This window comes from Phymastichus coffea, unplaced genomic scaffold (genome assembly GCF_024137745.1).
Source record: "Phymastichus coffea isolate CEN01 unplaced genomic scaffold, Cenicafe_Pcof_1.1 PCOF00011, whole genome shotgun sequence".
Lineage (NCBI taxonomy): Eukaryota > Metazoa > Arthropoda > Insecta > Hymenoptera > Eulophidae > Phymastichus > Phymastichus coffea.
The window spans coordinates 3,834,583-3,857,254 of record NW_026706822.1 but is presented as its reverse complement, the minus strand read 5'-3'; the positions used below and the strand labels follow the sequence as shown (position 1 = coordinate 3,857,254).

Genomic DNA, 22,672 nt, shown 5'->3' with positions numbered 1-22,672 from the left:
ATATGTAATCTAGATATAAGGTAATCGAAAAGGTGAAAAGAATAATCAACGTGCTTGTTTGTGACTACTTCGTCGTTGGCTGTCTCTCGACTCAAATTTGCATATTTTTTGTTTTATACGTCACATAACGAAGCTTCGATCTCTCTCGCGCGTTAACATTGTGCGACATGAATGTGCACGAGCGCCTTGAATGCGGCGTAGCGTGGCCTTGAAGCCCAATTTTATCAGCATCGGCGAGCATAAGAGCTCCCCGAGTGTTGTCAGACCTCGCGAGGGAACATTTGTCCCGGGTATTGACGGTCACTCAAACACGCGGCACGGAAGGCTGTCAAGCCGACCGTGGGTCCATCAGGCAAGCAAATGGAAAAGCGAGCGAGCGAGAGAGAGAGAGGGAGAGAGAGAGAGAGAGAGAGAGAGAGAGAGAGAGTAGAAGTAGCCTTTGAGGCTATTAAAAAAGAGACAACGAACGAGAGTATTCAGCGTAGGCGGAGCGAACGGATGCGCACGGCCGCGGGGCCTAAAAAGGGGGCAAGAGTTGCCGAAAACTGTAGCGGACGTCCGGAAAAAGGGGGCGAGGGGACCCCACACCAAGAAAACACGAGGGAGGTACACTCTTGGTTCAGCGGGCAAACAGGCAACTTGTTCCTTGTTCACCAAAGCTGTGCGCTCAGCATATCTTCGAAAATCTTGTTCTTGCGTTTAGTTAGCTAAGCAATTAATATTAAACTTTTGTAAGGCTTTTTCCTCGAGCGCCTTGAGGTTTTTTATGCCATTTTCTGCTTATTCTAAGTCATATTAAAAAAGTTATATCTCATTAAAATTTCACTGAATAAAGTTATTAGCTCAAATCCCACAACCAACACTACTACTTCCAGGAGCCCAGACGAAATAAATGATATCGAGGTGGACGACGAAGATCCGCAGTCAGATGATAGTGCACATTTCGATACATACGAAAGTCCTCAATTGTTTACATAAGCTCTTCTAAATAATTTGGTTAAAGATTTGGACCTACCAAAAAATAAATCAGAATTGTTAGGTTCTAGGTTGAAAGAAATGAATCTGTTGGCTCGAAAAACAACTTTTTCTTGGTACAGAAACAGAGAGCAAGAATATATCAGATATTTCGCAGAGAAAGATGGATTGACTTACTGTCATGACGTGACTGTCTTAATGACAAAATTAGGCTTGATATACGTCGCTACTGAATGGCGTTTCTTCATCGATTCTTCTAAAAGAAGTTTGAAGGCTGTCCTCCTTCACAATATAAATAAATATGCTTCGATTCCACTCGTCCATTCAGTGTATATAAAAGAATCTTACGAGAATATGCAGATAGTTCTTGAGAAAATTAAATGTGAAGATTATAAATGGTTTATATGTGATTTGAAAGTAATAACTATACTTCTTGGACAGCAGTCTGGGTATACCAAATACCCATGTTACATTTGTTTGTGGGATAGTAGAGCTACTACATGTCATTGGGAAGAATCTATGTGGCCACTTCGCACGTCTCTGAAGCCAGGATCACACAATGTTCTCAAAAAGCCCTTGTGTGATCTAAAAAAAATACTTTTACCTCTCCTCCACATAAAATTAGGATTAATTAAGCAATTCATCAAAGCCCTTGATCAGAATGGAAAATGCTTCCACTATTTATTGGATAAATTCCCAGGATTATCTGATGCAAAAATAAAGGAAGGTATTTTCACAGGTCCGGATAGAAGGATTTTTGGGAAATAGAAAAGTAGAAAATTATTACGTAGTCGTTCAAAATATACTTACCAGTTTCAAAGAGTTGGGTTGTAACATGAATTTAGAAGTACACTTCCTGAATTCTCATTTAGATTCTTTTCCTGAGAATCTTGGAGCCCTAAGTGAGGAGCAAGGAGAAAGATTCCACCAAGATATTCAAGAGATGGAAAGAAGGTGTCAAGGTAGATGAAATGTTAATATGTTAGCTACTACTGCTGGGCTCTTAAACGTGAAGATGATGGTCTACAGTATAAGAGAAAGTCAGAAACCAGAAGCCTAGACGAAAAAAGGAAACGATTCCACAAATCAAAAAATTGATAACATTGAAGTATCTGACATAATGTGGTTAATAGCATTGCTATTGGGTAATTAGGGGGTTGCTAGCATTCTCATTGCGTTATTAGTGCCTTATTAGCTTAGTTCATATTCGAGGGTTATTAGGGGGGAAGTATATAGGGGGGGGCTATTAGAGGGTTGATAGGATAGCCATTGAGTCATTAGAGGCATTTTAGCATTGCCATTACGCTATTAAGGGGTTCATAGAACCGTTCATATTAGGGGGGTAATTAGGGGGTTACTAGGGGGGTGATAGCACTGTCATTGCGTCATCAGGGGGTTGTTAGCATAGTTCTTATACGGGGATTATTAGGGGGGTGAGTTATTAAGGGGTTGATAGGATTACCATTGGGTTTTTAGGAGGTTCATAGCATAGTTTATATTAGGGGGTTATTAGAGGTTTATTAGGGGGTTGGTAGCACTGTCATTACGTTATTGGGGGTTTATAGCATCGTAATTGTGTTATTAGGATGTTTATAGAATAGTTCATATTAGGGGGGGTTATTAGAGGGTTATTAGGGGGTTGCTAACATTGCCATAGAAATATTAGGGGATTATTGGTCAGATAAACCTTAAAGCTGGGTTCATTCAATGCAATTTTTTGGATATTACCTTGACCTAACCTTGACTCTGAACTAACCAGGTCAAACGCACCCCAGATTCGAATTCAGCGACCTCAAAAACCTATAGAAACAGTACCTGGACCAAGATTAATGGGATAATCTTGATTTGACCTTGATCTAACTTTGACCCCTGAGCTAATCGGGTCAAATGAATCGTGGATTCGGATTCAGCGACCCCAAAAACATAAATATAATGGTATTATCTTTTACACTTATATTCACATATGACTTTTTTTCGTGGGGATATCATATTTGTATTGTTGGTACTGTTGTTATGAAATCGTTAAAGTGGTGAACTTCATTCGATGATATCTCCGCGAAAAAAAAAGATTTGTTAAATTTTAAAAATGCGTTGGAAAGGGCAGAAGCGGTACTTTGAGATGGTCAGATTCGTTTTTAGCAAAAAAAATGTTTTGCGGTGTAATATAGCTTCTAAAACAGCGAAAATACGTGTTTTTCGCACTTTTAAGTTAGACTATCTTGAAAACGTGACGTGATAGAGCATTTCTGATGCCTGATTCGTGTCAGCGTATAAAAAACCTTCGGAATATGTTGCTTATGTTCGTGCGATATAAATCACGATGACCTGTGTAATGAATTAAGGAAGCGTGAAAATAAATGTCCGCGGACATGCACTTCTCGAAGCCTTTGCAATGTTTCAGCTTGAAGTAGCCAATACAGGATTGACCTCGACCTATTCTAAAGCTGGAAAGTTATTTATAGTAGATCTTACTTTAGTGAAACCCCTAGAAGGCCTTAACTGGAGAGTTAGCGATCAGTACACGGGCAGCGACCATTAAGCCATAATGTACGCATTCCAGCTGACCAACAAAGCAACAACCACTAGGACAATAGAATCGGAGATAGGTACCAAATATATTTGATCAGGAATCGGTTCACTGCTCTTTAAGTAACATCAGTAACTGGAACCGCTGAGGAAAAAGCGCAGGATCTTACACAGGTCCTGAAAACTACATGCGATACATCCACGGCCGGGAAGAATAACTCAAGGGCCATCTACTCAGTGTATTGGTAGGCAAAGATTACAAAACAAGCCGAACTTTCAAATTATGACTAAAAAATATGAACAATTGCAAACACTACTCAAAGCCGCTATTAAAGTAGCCAAGTGATAGTATATTGGCGAGACTTCTGTGAGAAAATAGATAACGATCCCTGGGGGCCAGTCGTATGAAACGGTCATGTACAAGATCAAACTCAGGAGCGACGCACCACCATTATGCTCAATATTTCTCGACAAAACTGTTCCATTTGATTCCAAATCACTAGGAAATATCAGAGCAAACAGATCTAATGCTAACCGACGGAAATGAGTTATCAAAGCTGTTCGAAGCTGAGCTAATAATAGCCTCCAAGAACATTGCCACCCGTAAAACATCAGAACTGGATGGAATACCAGGTATGGTAATAAAGACTGATACACTGAATGTCCCTCATATTTTCGAGGAAGACATTCATCGTCTGCCTAAATGAAGGACTATTTCCAAAACAATGGAAAGTATAGAAAATGGTGCTTCTTACCAAAGGAAATAAATCTCCCAAGGAACCATCATCCTACCGGCCACTCTGTATGCTTGACATTACTGGAAACCTGCCGGAGAGAATAATCTACACTAGATTGGAGGTAGCCATAGCAGAAGCAGTTGATCTGTATGAAAATCAGTTCAGGTTCAGGAAGAGCAGCTCAATCATAGAGTCTTTTAGCAGGATCATAGAACTGGTCACCGACGACATTAGTGGAGGAAGGAGTGCAAGACGTATGTGCGCCGTGATTGCACTGGATATCCGGAATGCAATTAAATGAATAAGATGGGTCGTCATTATGAACTTCTTAGGAGTACTGAAGGTGCCACTATATCTGCGAAGAGTATAGTGGCACTCTATCAAGCTACCTAACGAATTGAATTCTACACTACGACACCGACGATGGCAGACATTCATATAATATTACGGGAGGGGTGTCACAGGGGTTGATTCTTGGGTTCCTGCTATTAAACGTCCTATATGACTGACTATTAAGACAGCAGTTTCAAGGGGAAGTAGAGATCGCGGCTCTTGTCAATGATGTCGCCCTAGTAGTCACTTATAGATTCTTATAGTAGTATTCTCAATTATAGGTCTAATCATTATATTATCAGGGGGTTCCTTCTAGTATGTGTATGTGTACGTGTGTGTTTGTATCGTGAGAGAAAGAGACAATGATTGTGTCTCTCATTCGTTATAAAATATACAAATTTATTTACCTGAATAACTCGACGTGGTCGTAGGTTCGCAAGTTTTTTGGCTGCCGCATCAATACTTGCAGCAGCACCTAATAATTCATTCTCAGCAATGATTGTTGGATCTTCAGGACTAATACCACTATTCCCTCTCAATATTTCGGCTATTGCAACTAATTCTGTTACGCTTTGAGATATTTTTCGTGAGATTGGTAATAATAAATGCTTAGAATCAATCTGTTTAGTTGATATCTGAAGAATTACTTGTAGTAATTCTCTATAATTCATAGCCAAATCATGACCAGCTTGAAGTATACGATGTTTTAAGTCGTTTGATTTAATATTGTTTTGAGCTGTGGCCTTGCAGACTAATAAAATATCACTGATGGATTTGCGGCTTACGTTAGCTGCAGCAATTATATCGTCTTGTTTGCAGCTGTTACCAGCAGCGACTGCTTTAGCTGTAGATGTACTTATACTTTTGGAACAACGAACTATATCTTCAGGTGAAACTTTCATTTTTAAATTATCTGTTGAATTCAGTACTCTTGTTTCTTGTACTATGGCTGCAATGGTAGATTCTAAAGCACGAGTACCTCTGGTATGTTCATTTTCTACAGCTTTTACAGTTTTCAACAAAGATGTAACATTAGTTACCATCACCTGCAATCGTAATAAAGATTTACTGATAAGATAATTATGAATAAATTAATCAGATTTAAATAAAAGTGTTATTCAGTCATTTTAAAGGTATGGTGAGTTACAAAAAATAATATTCAAGTTTTTTCTATAAGCAATGTAGAAATAAATAAAAAGAAAGCTAGAAGTATCATAGGCACCCAAATGTGGAAAAAAGCTTAGCTAATTTCTTGAGAAATTTCTTTGATTAAGTAACTTATGCTATGCTAATTCTTATCTTTACAAAATTTTATAATTAGTATCCCATTTCTTGAGTCCTTGAACATTTTGAGCAAAAAGTGGGTTTGAGAAATCATTATCATTTCTATTCTGTAATTGGAAATCTCACTTTGATATGTCCCGAAGCTATCAGGGTTATATCCCTGGTAGAGTTAACGACCATTTACAAGTAAAATACTTAGATGGTTTTACTTATAAGTGATCATTAATTCTGTACTATATAGGTTTCTATTCTAACATTGACTTTTGAATGACCTTGAACTGGATCGAATCGAAACAAACCGATATCGAATTTTTTGATCACTTTGATTGAAAGGCCAAAAAACCTGTGATTGTTAAATATCAACAAATTTTAGATTACGTGTTTGTAGTATACTACATGAGTGTAAACATTAAATAGCCATTTTCAAGCGTAAAAAGAAGACTTCCCCAAAATAAAAAAATATGTCATTTTTCGATACTGATCAAGTGTACAAAATTTTAGAAAGATGGAGATTGACCCTTAGATAGTGTTACTCATAAGTGATAGTCAGGCTTACGTCCCTTTTACATTTTTGAATATTTACCTCATAAAATCGTATAAGTTCTAGTTCACATGGTGTCAAAATATCATAAATTTAATTGTAAAATAACAAATTATATCGATTTTGTATACTTTTGCTGTTTTAGTATTTTGTTCTCAATCCAAAAATTATAATCATTGGTTTTGTTTGTGTTACGTGACACTTCATTGTGTTATAATTGTATTTCGTCGAATAATATTTCGGGCCCGAGATTTCCGTTCGGACATAGTATAGCTAGCAGTATTCGTGTGCGCGACTCGGTAGGAATGTGCGGCAGAGGCTGATTCACGCTGCGGCAGCATGCTGCGACAGCATGCTTCGGTCAGCGTGCTTAGCTAGGTAAGACGAGCCGATACGAGAAGCGTAAACGACTAAAGCATATATGCGAGAGAGAGACGGAATGCGAGAAAAAAAGATATATAATGAACCGGCGAAAACAACGACACACAGAATTAGTCAGTTAGGAGCGAGCGCTCGACTAAGAAGGCTGCAATTTTCCTACTGAAGTTAAATCTATAGTTTGAGAATATAAGAGTTAGAGTTATAATCAAGTATCAGAAGTGTCGAGTACATTCGCTTTAATAATTTTGTGTAAACGAAAACCATAGGAATTATCATTTTATTGTGTGTTGTCACATTATTGGATAAAAAATATATTGGACCAGTTGAATCTGACCAGATTCAGAAAGGAGCGATTGCCCGCATAACGAACCAAACAATATTTCGAACTAAAGAAACAGAGTGAGTACTTCCGTCCTCTATTCTTGATAAACCAAAATTTCTTCCTTGTTATTTTTCCTCTCTCTCTTTATTTCGATAACTACTCACCACATTCAAGGTTCCCCTTTCGGTGAATCCATTTGTTTGCGTACCGGAACCAGGTGTGTAACGACGACCGACCGCGTATTTTAGGATATTTATTTGAATAGGATAGTAGTCCGATATCATTACTAGACATGTTATCTTATATATCTAAATATATATAAATATATCTTACGTACCCGTGTAAGTTCATTTTTAATAAACCAGCGAGCCCTCCCCTTTTTTCCCATTACTCTCGCTTACCGCTCGCGCGGACGAATTTCGGATATTATCGGCGAAAACGCGATCCATTCGCTGACACAGTCGGGGTACTGAAGGTTCAATCCGCCCGAGTCAGGACCACTTGGAGCTAAAACGGTCTAACACGTGCCCGTTTTGTAAAGACATCAAAACTGTCACGTAACAAATGGTAGCAGAGCGTGGTTAGTGCCTTCGAATAATTGCCGATAAATCATTGTGTCCTTTCTTAATTCTATCGATACGTTTTTTATATATATATATATGTTGGCTCTAGAATTTTTTTTTGGAGCGGCACGTGGAATTGAAACCCGAAGCGTTTCTTCCGCCGTATAACTTGAGCTTTAGCGAGGAAGAAATTTTCGCTCTTTCTTACGCGTTTGATTTCGCTGAAGTCAGCGGGAAATTTGAACATCCTCGAATTTCTTTTGCTGACTGAGTTTTTCTTTTCTTTCTTCTTTCATGTATTTTCGTCTCTTACCACCTAACTCCAAGAACAATAAAGTCTTTCTATCATGACGACTGAACAAGCGACCTTAAATCTTCTAACTAGTATGTCAGCAAGTTTTACTTTGCAAAATATTGTGCAAGGAATCACGGAATTTGATGGGAAAAATGTTCCCCTAAAAGACTTTATTTAGGACATCCGTAACGGAAAGGAACTTATAGCTGATACACAAGAAGCGAATTTTATTCGCTTGATCATAGCGAAATTAAAGGGGCCAGCGAGAGATTGCATTTACGGTAAACCCGTAAATACTGCCGAAGGACTAATTAAAGTACTCAAGGAGCGTTTTGCCCCGTGTAAGGACTTCTTTTATTATGATTCGAAGATTCACAGTTTGCGAATGAAAAATGGGGACACGGTCGGAGATTTTCACGACCGTATCAATATTCTACTAAACTACGCACAGAATGCGCTAAAAGAAGAACTTGGAGTTGAATATAGTGATGTTATGATGACCCCGATAAAGAATTCCACACTTGAAACCTTTATTGACGGGCTCCCGAAAGAAATCGGGGACTTAGTCGATATTAAGCAGCCGAAGTCTCTTGAGGAGGCTTACAAGGAAGCCTTTCGCATAGAAACTAGAAATAAGAACAAGCCGAAAAATGCTGATCTTAATATGAGTAAGTGGCTGTCGATTAACCGTGGATTTAACATTGGCTATATTCAGGATCAGCAAGTTGAGGCTGAGGAACCATATTACGAAGAATGGGAAGACTTACCCGCGGAAATCCAATAATTTTTTATCCAACGCCAGAATGGACGATTTTACCAGAATAATCAACGACAGCAATCCAAAATCAGAACCAGGAAAGCCAGCCTCAACAACAGCAAAATCAGTCCCAGGGGCAGAGGCAGTTTATGTTTAGAAATTGAAGGGGACGCCAGCAGAATAAAAATTTTCAAGATAATGGCGGTCACCCATGACGATTGTACAATCCTGATACGGACAAGTATCAAAATCCTACGGGACGAAGATACGGGGCAATTGCCTATGACCAACAACAGAAAATCAACGAGTTAAGACCGAACCCGCCGTATCAGCACTTCGGAGGAAATGCTGGTAATTTAAACTTGAACGGGGCTCGCCCTGGAGTGACTGCGGCGGGCCCATCTCAGACATCCCCGGCTCAGAATTATCGGCAGCAACAGGCGAAAACTCTGATAACGGAAGTTCGACAGATGCCGGAAGTTGAGAAGCCGGGAGTACCGCCAGCGAAAGTGATGACAATACTGAAAAATTCGGAGACGTTTCTTCCGAGTCAGTCGTCGCAGTTGCCGGAGATCGGGGACCTAGCGCAAGAGATAATAAAATCTATGCGCTTACAAGAGTAAGATTTCGAATACCCGAGACCGATAAACGGTGGACCGTATTTATGGTCGATAATGGATCGGCCGTAAATCTTATAAAATTTAATACCTTACATTTGACTACGAGGTTCGACCCAAGAGAGTCGACTACGCTGAGTGGCATAACTCCACACACTGTTCCGACTCTAGGCACTGTATTGCTAACAATAAATGGCAAGCCTGCTAAATTTCATATAGTATGGAATAATTTCCCCATTGAAGAAGATAGCATGCTAGGAAAGGACTATCTAATAGACACGAGTGCAATTATATCGTATTATAATGGAACTCTAATGGTAAACAGTGATTTGATGAATCCGATACCATTTCTACCTGCTAATGTACCCATGGAGCGCTTACAAGACAATCTTATCAAAGCTATGCGCACAGTACCAAAAGACGATGAAATATCAGAACTTGGAGCTGATTCGGACCTGGATTATGCGATAGAGGAACTTGCGAACGAAGAGATTAGTAACTCTAAGCCCGGTCGAGTAAAGGACGACGTCAATCACGGCAAAGTCAGGTACACCAAGATCTCGTCAAGTTATACAAATTAAGTTGACAGAAGGCTACCTGCCCAGGATTGACGTGAAGGACGAAAAGGTATTTCTTGGAGAGGGAGTAGTCGCAAATGCGAATAATACCTGTAAAATCATGGCGATTAATACATATGATGACGAGGAAGTCACCATTCAAGTGGACCCAAGAGAAATTTTACCATTCGAGCAGTTTCAATCGCAGTTTTCCAGCTCTAAAGGCGAAAGTGTGTCGGAGTCTAAAGTAGCCGGGCAGGTCAATGATCAATATAAGAAGAGGGGAGAGAACCTCTTACAATTGATTAGGACCGGATATCTTAGTCCAAGCGAGCTCCAAAGCGTTAAGCGACTATTAAAAGAGTACCCACACGTATTTCTACTACTCGGAAAACCATTGCCCTGCACGGACTTAATAGAACATGAAATTCATCTTGAAAATAGAATTCCTGTAAATACCAAACAGTATAGGCACCCTCCCGTTCATAGACAATTTATTTCTCAAACGTTAAGAAAACGATTGGAAGATGGAATAATAGAAGAATCGAATTCACCATATAACTCGCCACTTTGGATAGTACCTAAAAGCCCGGCAAGTGATGGGACCCCAAGGTGGAGAATGGTCATCGATTTCCGAGAATTGAATAAAAAAGCTGTCGGTGACGCTTACCCTTTACCGAATATAGGGGATATATTAGATCAACTAGGGGGATCCCTTTATTTTTCAACGTTTAACCTTGCGAATGGATTTCAACAAATACCCTTAAGAGAAGAAGACAGGCCCAAGACGGCTTTCTCGTCGTTTGATGGGCATTTCCAATATAAGAGGATGCCGGAAGGATTGATGAACGCGCCGGCAACATTCCAAGAGAATGATGAATGTATTGCTGCGGGGGCTGCTAAATGTAGAGATGCTAGTGTACTTAGACGGCGTAATAGTTTATGCTAAGAACCTTCATGAACATGAAGTGAAGGTTGGTAAACTTTTTGAGAGACTATCGGATGCGGGACTAGTCCTACAGCCTGACAAGGTAAATTTCCTTTGTAGGGAAGTAAAATTCCTTGGGCATATTGTAAGTGGTCGAGGAGTCGAGCCAGACCCTAAACTAGTCGAAGCTGTAATGAAGTTCCCAAGGCCAAAAGGAGTGAGAAGTGTTAGGTCTTTCCTAGGACTGTCCGGATACAATAGGCGATTTATTCAAGATTATTCGAAAATTGCCAAACCCCTCAGTGATCTTACCATAAAAGGACAAGAATACGATTGGGGACCTGCACAGGAAGAAGCCTTTGAAAAGCTTAAAAAACTCTTATGTGTAGCTCCGATTCTAACATTTCTGGACTTCAATAAACCATTTACGCTAACTACAGACGCCTCAGATTACGCGATTGGAGCGGTACTTTCACAAGAAGAAGATGGAGTCGATAGGCCTGTAGCTTATTTATCAAGACTGCTAAGTAAACCCGAAAGAAATTATACGACCACTGAGAAAGAGTGTATTTCAGTCTTATACACGATGAATCAGTTCCGGCCATATCTCTTATGCAACAAATTAACGCTGGTCTGTGACCATTAACCTCTGAACTATATGCATACGCGTAAGGACCCTGGACAACGCCTTATGAGATGGATGTTCAAGTTTACGGATTACCAATACACCTTCAAGTACAAGGTGGGGAAATTGACTTGTAATGCCGATGCACTGTCAAGGAACCCGATAAATTTACAAGAATACTTGGATGAAAAGGAACAAAAAGAGAAAGAACTGAATGAAAACATACCGAAAATTCAAGTAATGATGCTGAAAAACAAAGTGACTAAAAGGAAAGTCACTAAAGAACAGACCGAAGAAGATCCAGAACAACCGGTAGCGATACGAAGAAGAGCGCAGACCATATCCAACGAGCCTAGACCGAAAGGCAGACCAGTAGGAGCCAAAACGAATAAAGGAAGACCGCAGCTGGATCATAGCACCGTAGCAGAAAGAACGAGAAGTAAAAGGCCTGTGACTAGGACCTCGAAATATACTAAGAATGTTTGCCCAAATGCTACCAATACTGAAATACACGAAAAAACCTGGGCGCCAGCCGATAAAGAAAAGATGCTATCAAAAAGAGTCCAAGAGCTAAAGAATTACGAAGCGGAACTTTCCACATACGACTCAAGTACAGAACCCATCGAGGAGACCCAACAAAGAAAACAACTGACCAACCAAAACTATGAGTCCGTGGCAAATACTTCCGGAATAGAAATAGTTATAAATAAAAATGCAAATGAGGACGAGAAACGAAAATCGGCTCGTCCGAAATTACATTGGCACGTGCAAGAAATTTTAAATCGATTGGACCGAGAGAGTCAAAGCTCGATTTTGTCAGACTCTGAGCCGGACGTGAGTGAACGACGGCCCAGTTCCTCGAGACGTTTTGTGATGTCCTCTACTGGTGTAGAGGATAGGGACGTGAAAGAAGCTCATGACAGTACAGACAACCGGGCTCCCATAGAGGACCCGCGAAATAGCGGACTAAGAAGAGGTAAAGATACGGAAATAGAAGCGAGTGAAGATCAAGAATCCCAAACGAAGGACCCGAAGATAAATAAGGCTAGTGGTACGACGACTGAGGAAGTCCTATCCGAAACAACCGAGGAGTTAATTGAAATACCGATCACTGGACCCCAAACTAGTGCGAGTTCTGAGGAACCTGAGGACGAAATCTCCGAGGAAAACGCAAACAGCGCAGGTCGAGGCGACGACGATAATTTAGAGAAGGGACCAAGGACCAACCTGACGCCAGACGAAGTCTGGAAATCGGCAGAGAAATTCGAAGCCAGTCTACGTCGACATAAGAGCTTGGACAACGTATCGTACTTTTGGGACGATTTGGGTCTAGCTCAAGATAATAAAACCATAGAAATGCCTTCTCATTTTTCAGACGGTGATGAACCGCTTCCAGAAATACAGGAAACACTATGGGAACTTGACCCATATGACGACGAAAATGAGACAAATGAAGAAATGGTTTGACGAATCAGAAAGTTGGTGGAAGAATCTCAAAAGGTCGTTGCCTCTCAAATTGAACAAAGTAGTGATAGCAATGAAAACGACGCGTCACATGAAAACCAGAGCCAACACACGGAGTATTCAAGCAAAATCAACAAAGAGAACCGTGACGACGAGGCGGAAGTGCCGCGTCATAGAGAAATTTCAGTGACTCTGAGCATAAAGGTAGAAGCACCAACTGCCAAAAGTACGCCCATGGTTCAGGGGCGACGCCCTGTAGTGAAATTCAAGGGACTAAACGCTATCAGTGAGGAATCGGCTACGAAAGACGAAACGCTGGTAGAATTACATTTTTCACAAGCACCCGTAGAGGATGAATTGTTTCTCATGGTACCCCCACCCTTGGGACCATTACATCAATATAAAAGACCCGAAAATTATCGAAATCCGACTTCTAGTAGCGAGGGTTCTAGCGGTGATCAAACGTTGGGACCTGCGAATTATATGCTTCAAAATAATGTCAGCACGAGCCAACAGTGTTTGACTTATAAGAGGGATAACATTGTTCATTTTATGTCACGGAATTCCGACAATAAGACTTCCGTCTCCAAGCTGTTAGAGGAAATCGGAGCGATAGATTTACGGAACATGAAGAATGAAAAGCCTAAAATTAGATAGATTTTAACAACCGAGTACAAAAACAAATACATCTTCTCAATTGTTGTTAAGGACAAGTACCACGACTCCACTAGTATGAAAGCCATTAAAATAGGGTTAATAAACTTAAAAAAATTGCTCCTGCAGAAAAAACTGAGCAGTTTTCGTATAGCTCGGAGAGGAGATTATTCTGATAACTTAGGGCCCGGACTATTAACCGAAATTTTAATAAGAATATTCAAAAACAGTCCTGTAAAAGTTACAATTTGCTATGGTAAATCCATTATACCCCCAGAGGACGAAAGAAAAGAGATTATCCGAACTTTACATGATAGTCTTGTTGGAGGACATAAGGGAGTCAATCAAACTTATCAAAAGATAAGGGCTTGGCATCATTGGATTGCACTACGCAATGATGTGCTGGATTACGTCAGAAGATGTCCGAGATGCCTCGAGAAAAAAATTGACCGGCATAAAACAAAAGAACCAATGTTAATCACAGATACGCCGATAGAGGCGTTTGATAAAGTATCAATTGATACTGTGGGAAAACTCCGGACCACCCCTAGTGGAAATTGCCACCTATTGACGATGCAATATAATTTAACTAAATATCTACTAGTAATACCAATAAAAGACTTGAAGGCCACGACTATAGCCGATGCGTTAGCCAGGCATTTAATCTGCCAATTTGGCGCTCCGAGAGCGATACTCTCGGATCGAGGTACCAGTTTCCTGTCGGAAATTGTAGAATCACTTCTACACCTATTCAAAATCCATCATTTAACCACTTCCGGTTATAGGCCCCAGACCAATGGGTCAATCGAACCTTGATAGACTTTATACGTATATATTCAGAGCGGTTTGACGATTGGGACCGTTTGACGCCGTTCGCGGTTTTCACTTATAATACTAGTATCCATAAGGCGACCGGTTATATCCCGTTCGAATTAGTATATGGACGAATTGCTCGGTTCCCGATGAAAATACCGCGAGAAGAAAAATTACGAACATACAATCAATATTTGAAAGATCTTGTTTTACGTCTTACCGAATTAAAGATAGCGGCCGGCGAAAATCAAATACGTGAAAAAATCAAATCAAAAGAGCGGTATGACAGACATTCTAACACGTTCAATGGGAAGGTGGGAGACTATGCATGGGTCCTAAATGAACCGCGAATAGGCAAGAGCGATAGTTACTACAAACGACCTTTGAAAATTATCGAAATTTTAAATCGAAAAAATATTTTATTAGAATTTCCGAATGGAAAGAAAGTACGTAAACACGTGGATAAACTGAAATTGAAACATTGACTATATGCTATTTAAACTTGATCTTTTAAGGCCATAAATCTACACTTACTGTCTCGTACCTTTCTAGGTTCTTCCTTTCCAACATGCAAAACCTCCTCCTTCTTCTCCTATGCTCTTTACTCGCATTATCTGTTACGGACCCCCAAGCTTACACGATAGAAAATTTGAGCCAAAACCCAGGATTATATTATGAAAGATTGGATCCCATGAGAATAAAAAGAGCGGATTGGAAAGTATATATTACGGTTGACACGAAGTACTTCTTGGCAAGGACAACCATTATACATGATTTTCATATATTACTTGGGAATTGCACCAAACACCTAGATGGATTGACGTGTAACAACATGTTAAACAAAGATATTTTGGATGTGAAAAAGCTCACGCTTCAATAATTACAAGCAGAAATTACTGAATCAATCGGAAACATGGGAAACATCCAACCACCCAGGGTTCGGGGGCCCGGAAGCATCAGGAACAAAAGACTAATACCCTTCGGAGGGATAGGAAGCTTAAGCCACAGCTTGTTTAGATTGGTAACTGTGGACGAAACGAATAAAATAAACGCAAACATCGATCAATTATACCAAGACCAGAAATCGTTAATCAATCTCTTTAATAAAAGGACACACATTATTACCACGAGAACAAACAAATTATTCAAAATGATAGACATAGATGGTGACAAAATCTTTCAGCTTGGAACCCAGATACAGCAGAAATTCGAAAAATTAGAAAGTGAAAACGCACGCTTAGAATATATGATTTCTGTACAATCTTTTGGAAGAATGTTGGAATCTAGATTAGATTATTTCATTAAAGGTTCAGAAAGATTTCTAGAAATTCTCCGCGCATTGAAGGAAGGAAAAGTGCACCCAGATTTAATAGACACTGATAGGCTGCATCAAATAGTTAATGATATCAAACATACTGTAATGGACCTTGATTTTCCCATTCCAATGGAGCATCTCAAAGTGGAAGTTGTTAGAATTTCAAAAATTGATGCATCGTATCGCGGAGATAGGACATATATAGTGGTGCACTTGCCCCTTGTGAACAGAAATTCCTACAATTTATATAGATTGCATTCTATATTAATACCACAATTATCGATCTCTAAAAAAAGGTTGGCATATATAAAATATAATTACCCTTACTTAGCCTTGAGCTCGGATCAAAAACAGTATATGCAAATGGACCATCAATCTCTATTAAATTGCATTCGAACTCACTACACCTTTATATGCTCAGTAAAAGGACCCCTTCTAGATGTTAATCTGAATAAGAATTGTGAATTAAGAATGCTAATACAACCATCCAACCATGAGTTGTACCATTGTGATATAGTACTGAAAAGTCAGGAAACGACGCACTGGAATTATATTTCGATGGACGGGTCGTGGATTTTCTCTGCTCATCAACTGGACACTATACGAATCGCTTGTCCGGACCGAATAGCCCAGATGATCTACATACAAGGGCTAGGGATACTCAAAATCGCCCCAGGCTGTATTGGATACACGAGCGACGCGACTCTGTTAACAGAAGCAAAAAAGAATGATACAAACATTTATCTATATAAACCAAATTTGAACCTCAACTTAACGACTCTATATCCTACCGTACATCTTTTATTCGATTCAGATATAAAATTAGAAAAATGGGTCCCGCAATCTGGAACGTGGACTAGCCAGGAAAAAGCTTTAAATGACATTAAGGAGAAGGTAGAATTTATAAGTCAACACAATAAAATTACTACCTATTAATCCAGACTAATCTACGGAGGACTAAGTATCAATATTATTATGATAATGTTACTAATTGCACTTGCGTATAAATGGTGCACTAACTGCACATGGACCTCACATAGCACTAAAACTCACGTTCGTAGACCTAATCGAGACCCTATCGCAAGAACCACATCGATTTTCCAAAGTCTAAAAATGACTAAGACTAGGAAGGATTCTAAACGGACGGATGAACCAAGAAAACCTGTTGGTCATACGTTAAGCGACGGCTAATTGGACCAAAATGAAACAAAATCAAAAGCATCATCTACACCGAAACCTAACCCCCAAAAGCGACACGACAATACTCTTGCACTGCAAACCCAAATCGCAGAATTAACTTAATGACTACTAACATACTTATATGACCAACTCACGATCTGTTTCAGAAAAAAAAAGAAGAAAACACGACATGAGTGAAATAACCAGTAATACGGTACAGGATCATAAAAGTATAAAAATTCTTTACCCTGATCACCTGCTATTAAATGAACTTCTACGCAAATTGGAACAGATCGGACCAGTTCAGGAGTTTCATGCACTGAAAAAAATAGCCAATAGCAGCGTCAAAATTGTGTTATGTAAATTCGATCAAATCGAACATGCTAGAATAGCTAGGAGGACTAAATCATGGACCCCTGACCCTATGACTAAATATTCATCGCGTATAGAAAGGACCAGAGTCTTTAGGAAATCTTCACCACGACCAACTGATAACACACGCTTATTCTGCAGACTACCGTGGATTATCGAAGAAAATCGAAGAGAAGTGGCCTTTTTCGAGCATTTCGTAGAATTCGGACCCTTGCTATATCACAAAGTATTGGAAGATTCGAGAGGATCATTGGCCTTGGGATACGTCCAATACTACGATGCAGCTGACACTAACAAGGCAGTAGAAAAGTGTGACCAATGTATGGCGCAGAATTCGCGCAAGTACGGAAACGACGTTGGAATCAGGACCATGAAACCAAACACCACTGGTTATGTGATGAACAAATAGAGCTTACGATCTACAAAGACCATGACAAGACTTGCATATGGCAGCATCAGAAAAGGATAAGGGAGAAAAAGGCTAACGAACGTTATCCAAAATCAGAAGTTAGAAGACCACCGTCACACCTTATAGTCGAAGAACAAGCAATACCACAATTGATCCTGAACCCAAGCACGCGAAGTCCATGGACCAAGCTGATACTCCACCTGAAGATGAAATAAGCACAAACATTGACCAAGAGCGAGAATATTTAGAAACTTATGTATAAAATGGGGCAAAAAGGGAGAAAGTTGATTACACTAAAACATTATCTAAAAATAAATATTTTATAGCTTAAAGGAAATTCTTTCAAACTAAATATAATCATCTTTGTCACTTTTGTTAATCTTAGTTATACACGCGCCGACGATTAGATAATACCTTGAATAACTGCATGTTTGTAGATACTACCCGTGAACTAATTGTAATACCTCGTCTAACGCTTCTCGTAGTACATTTCGCTTCCGATTTATCTATATTTTATCATTCATCTTTCTAAAGGACCATACTTAAAATTTACAGAAAGATCTTTAACATGGACCCACGGCTCAGATATGACGTTGAGCCGATGCTTAATGAGAACTATGGGCTTACAATGGTATACATGGACCCAAACAGGAAAGCGGAAGCAATGTGACTCGCTTGCCAATATGGACCTTTAGAGAAGATGATCGACGTGGCGATTCCCGAGAGATTCAGGTAAAGCCTAGGATGCACGGTCTTCTACTTTGTGAACCCCATTCATGCCCTGGAGGCAATCGAGCAGTTATTCAACGATCGAAAACCGTTTTCCAAGGAAGTTCTAGGACTGGAAAAGGAATTGCCGACTTATTATCAGCTTGAGAAGGCAATATTTGACGACTACGACCTCTCGGAAACCGCCAATGTACTCATCTGATGACGAGGATGGGCAAAACACCGGCCTGAGTAGTGCCGCTCTGGCCCCCCAAACAAAAAACCTTGGTCCTAAACACGATCGCTTAAATAGGATTCACTTCTTACTACCCTATAATTGGACCGAAGTAATGGCAAATAAAGCCTTACTAAAATTTGGCCCTAAAAAAAAAAAAAAAAAAAAAAAAATTGGCCCTATGGACTACATAAATTACGTACCAATGCGGAATGGGAAAGGTTCAATGAGGTTCGCCGCATTTATTTATACCTCCGACGCAGAAAGGGTGATCGCGAATAAGCTTGGCCAGTATTCAAAAGCCTGACTTATTCGCCCCAGGATCGTAAGGTACGGCGAAAACGCGTTGGACCTCTATGAAAAACACGATCTCTGCGGCCACTGGATCACCTCTAATGAACGCAGTAAGCACGTGTTACTCTGCGATATGCAGATCGGCGGTAATTTAAGAAAACATTACTTCTGCAGCAGGTCCATAGAATTAAGAGAATGGGACCAGCACCTGGAGGTCTGTAGTATTAGGAATTTTGATTATGTTAGTAAAGTAAAACCAGAACAAACATTAATCGACCTCGCTGGACCTACAGAATCAGCGGCAAGGACCAACAACGCGGCGCAGGCCATCTCGGATGATTTAGCGCGGATAGCAATCTAGGACCGGGTTATTCCCTTATTAAATATATGTACACACCCCCTTCTTTATACGCTATTATCAATTATAATAATAGACTAGGAATAAAGGACCTATATATTTACGTGTGTAACGACGACCGACGGCGTATTTTAGGATATTTATTTGAATAGGATAGTAGTCCGATATCATTACTAGACATGTTATCTTATATATCTAAATATATATAAATATATCTTACGTACCCGTGTAAGTTCATTTTTAATAAACCAGCGAGCCCCCCCTTTTTCCCCATTACTCTCGCTTATCGCTCGCGCGGACGAATTTCGGATATTATCGGCGAAAACGCGATCCATACGCTAACACGGTCGGGGTACCGTACTGAAGGTTCAATCCGCCCGAGTCAGGACCACTCGGAGCTAAAACGGTCTCACACGTGCCCATTTTGTAAAGACATCAAAACTGTCACGTAACAGTTTGAAATTAATTTCTATCTATGTTTCATGTAAACGTATGTATGTTCATTAAATAATAATTATCGCATTTTTGGAATAATTATTCAACGGCTAAGCCAATTATGGTTTTCTGATTCAACTTTTTGATTTGGTTTGATCATTCCAAAAGTTAACCACCTTACATAACAGTATAAGTATTTGTTTAAAAGAAATTATTTGATTTTTTGTCTTTGTTTGCAAATTAACGTTTGGTAAAACATCAAATTCTAATCTAATGATAAATTTGTATTCTATAGGAACATATTTAGATATACAAGTGTTAGCACATCTTGAAAACAAGTAAAATTAATAATCAAAACGTTTTCTTGGTTAAGATCTCTAGCTATAGATCTTTTTAACATGAAAGCTTGTGTAATAGTTTCTATAGTGAGATTAAATGCTTTGCTAAAATCGAACAATAACAATATGATCACCTTCTTTTTGTTACTGGAGAGTCAGTTTGAATATTGCTGTTTGTGTCTTATGATGTTTTCTAAATCCCTTTTGAAGGGAGTCTAATACGAGGGGGAGTCAATAAGTCTTTACAAAAAGAAGGAAAAAAAAGTTTTGCGTGTATAATTTTTTTTTATTTTTCAACATAATCTCCTTGAAGGTGGATACATTTTTTTAAACGGCCTTCCAGTTTTTTTAAGCCATCAGAAAAATATGATTTCTGAAAACCCTTAAAATAGGCATTTGTTTCGGCGATGACTTCTTCATTCGACATAAATCGTTGTCCGGCAAGTTATTTCTTGAGGTTAGGAAATAAGAAAAAGTCACTGGGAGCCAAATCAGGTGAATATGGTGGATGGTCAATTAATTAGAACTTTAAATCGTTAATTTTTGCCATCGAAACTACACACGTATGAACTCGAGCATTGTCTTGAAAAAAGAGGCATGATGATTTTATTTCTCTGATTTTATCTTTCAACTAACCTAATAATGATGCATAATATTGTCCAGTGATCGTCTGGCCCTTTTCCAAGTAGTCGATGTAGATGATTCCATACGCATCCCAGAAAACCGTGACCATAATCTTGCCAGCTTACTTTACTGTCTTTGCCTTCTTTGGGGCTGGTTTTCCTGCGGTAATCCATTGTTTGGACTGTTTTTTGGTTTCAGGAGTGTAGCGGTGTACTCATGTTTCGTCTACAGTTACGAGTTGACGCCAAAAGTCTTCCGGAATACGACGTATGCGTGCCAAAAGAGCCTCAGAGGTGTCCACGCAGGTTCGTTTGTTTTCAACAGTGAGCAAACGCGGCACCCAACTAGCAGATATTTTTTTCATCCTCAATTTTTCATGCGAAATTGAAATTTTAATCTTCTATCACTCAACACCATAACGTGGATTTTGTTGACCATTTCAGGCGTACTCACTTCTACGGGGCGTCCTGAACGAAGTTCATCTTTTTTTGTTGTACGGCCGGGTTTAAATTCATTTACACAGTTAGAAACAGTCTTAAACACAGAGGCAGACTTACCATGAACGGCGTTCAACTCAACTGTGATTTCTTTTGGTGTAAGGTCTTTCAAATGAAAATGTTTTATCACCCCTCGAAACTTTGTTTTTTCCATTTTTCAAATAAACCAATAACTTTTTGTTCAACCAACGCTCACAATAAAACGACTTAATGAATCCAGCTGAAACTTTATACGATATCTAGTTAGTAGGATTGCTTGCCAAAAACATAATAATTTAAGCGTGACGAGCGCCATCTCTTGGATTTTGTAAAGACGTATTGACTCCCCTTCGTATATTGTTTTTATCTATATACTGAACGATCTAGTTACAGGCAAGTTTCTCGAGTACCTTGGAGAAGAAGCAAAGATGCAGTATCGGACGAATATCCGAGAGAACGGATGGTTATTCGTTTTTTTAGAGAAATGAGCTGCACCTGCTTTAAAGTGGTCGAAAAAACGTTCCGAGCAAAGGAGGAATTGAAAATAGCCATTAAGTAGTAGTCACATGTCTATCCCTGTTGCCTTCGAAGAAAAGTGTAAAATAGCAAGAACTATGTCATTCAAATTTATTGACTTAAAAAAACCATCCTTGCCCTTTACCATATGGCGTCCATTGAATTTTCGATATTTTCTAGTGATAAGATGGACACCCACAAAATGGTTATTTAGCACATCCCTCCCTCGCGGAAAAAGGCTGTGATATTTCATTTTCTTTCATATATATTTATTATTCTCAAGTGTATGTGTAAGCTGCTTACAAAGAAAAGTATTCCACTTTTATGGTTTGATTTGCTCTATTTCAGCACCAATTTTGTTGCTGAACCGCAGAAACTCGTCAAGAAGCATCTTTTTTCTAATACGCTTATAGTGCATGTGGGTAATATTGCACTTACCAATCAGCTGTCTTACATCTGATCCAAGGAGCATATTTCTTTGGATGTCTTAAAGTTTTTAATAGAACTAACTTATCGGTGGGGAGATCCGTTAAGAAAATATCGTTAGTTACATCTTTAATCGAATGCTTGTCGAAACTGGTAGCCATTCATTTGTGAAATTCGTAAATGTATTGTTGTCATTCGTTAAGATTATGTGAATCCATTTGAGCGATATTTCAGTGCGATTCGTTGGTTAACTAACTGCAGAAAAAGTTTCTCTGACAAATACTTGATCGTGTTAGCATCATAATCGTCAGCATCCGTCATCGACGATATATTTGCACTTTAGATCCTCCATGATAATTTTGTAACTGTGTAACACATTCGTTTCTATTTCCCTATTTTCGCGTCGGAAATGAGCCCAAGTAACGTCGCGTCACAAGTTATTTCAAGAGGAAAGGTCCAGAAGACGTAATCGTATCGTCGCAAAAAATTAATGATGGGCTTTCGTCATCCAACAATCTTAATAGTCGCGATTATATCTAATTATGAGAGGAGACAGGGTTATATGAAATCCTTTCTCTATTATCAGTTACACTCTTCATTCAAATTTTCCCTATT

General features: G+C 39.3%; 1 protein-coding gene across 3 annotated transcripts in view; it reads right to left on the bottom strand.

Annotated features, from left to right (window-relative positions):
• The window catches only part of LOC131672448 (talin-2), an 870,100-nt gene that overhangs the window by 120,313 nt on the left and 727,115 nt on the right, over nucleotides 1-22,672 (bottom strand). For all 3 annotated transcript variants that reach the window (XM_058949681.1, XM_058949672.1, XM_058949665.1), the window contains exon 14: nucleotides 4,979-5,617. In XM_058949681.1, coding sequence (XP_058805664.1) covers nucleotides 4,979-5,617 — 639 coding nt within the window. The remainder of the gene's footprint in view (nucleotides 1-4,978; nucleotides 5,618-22,672) is intronic.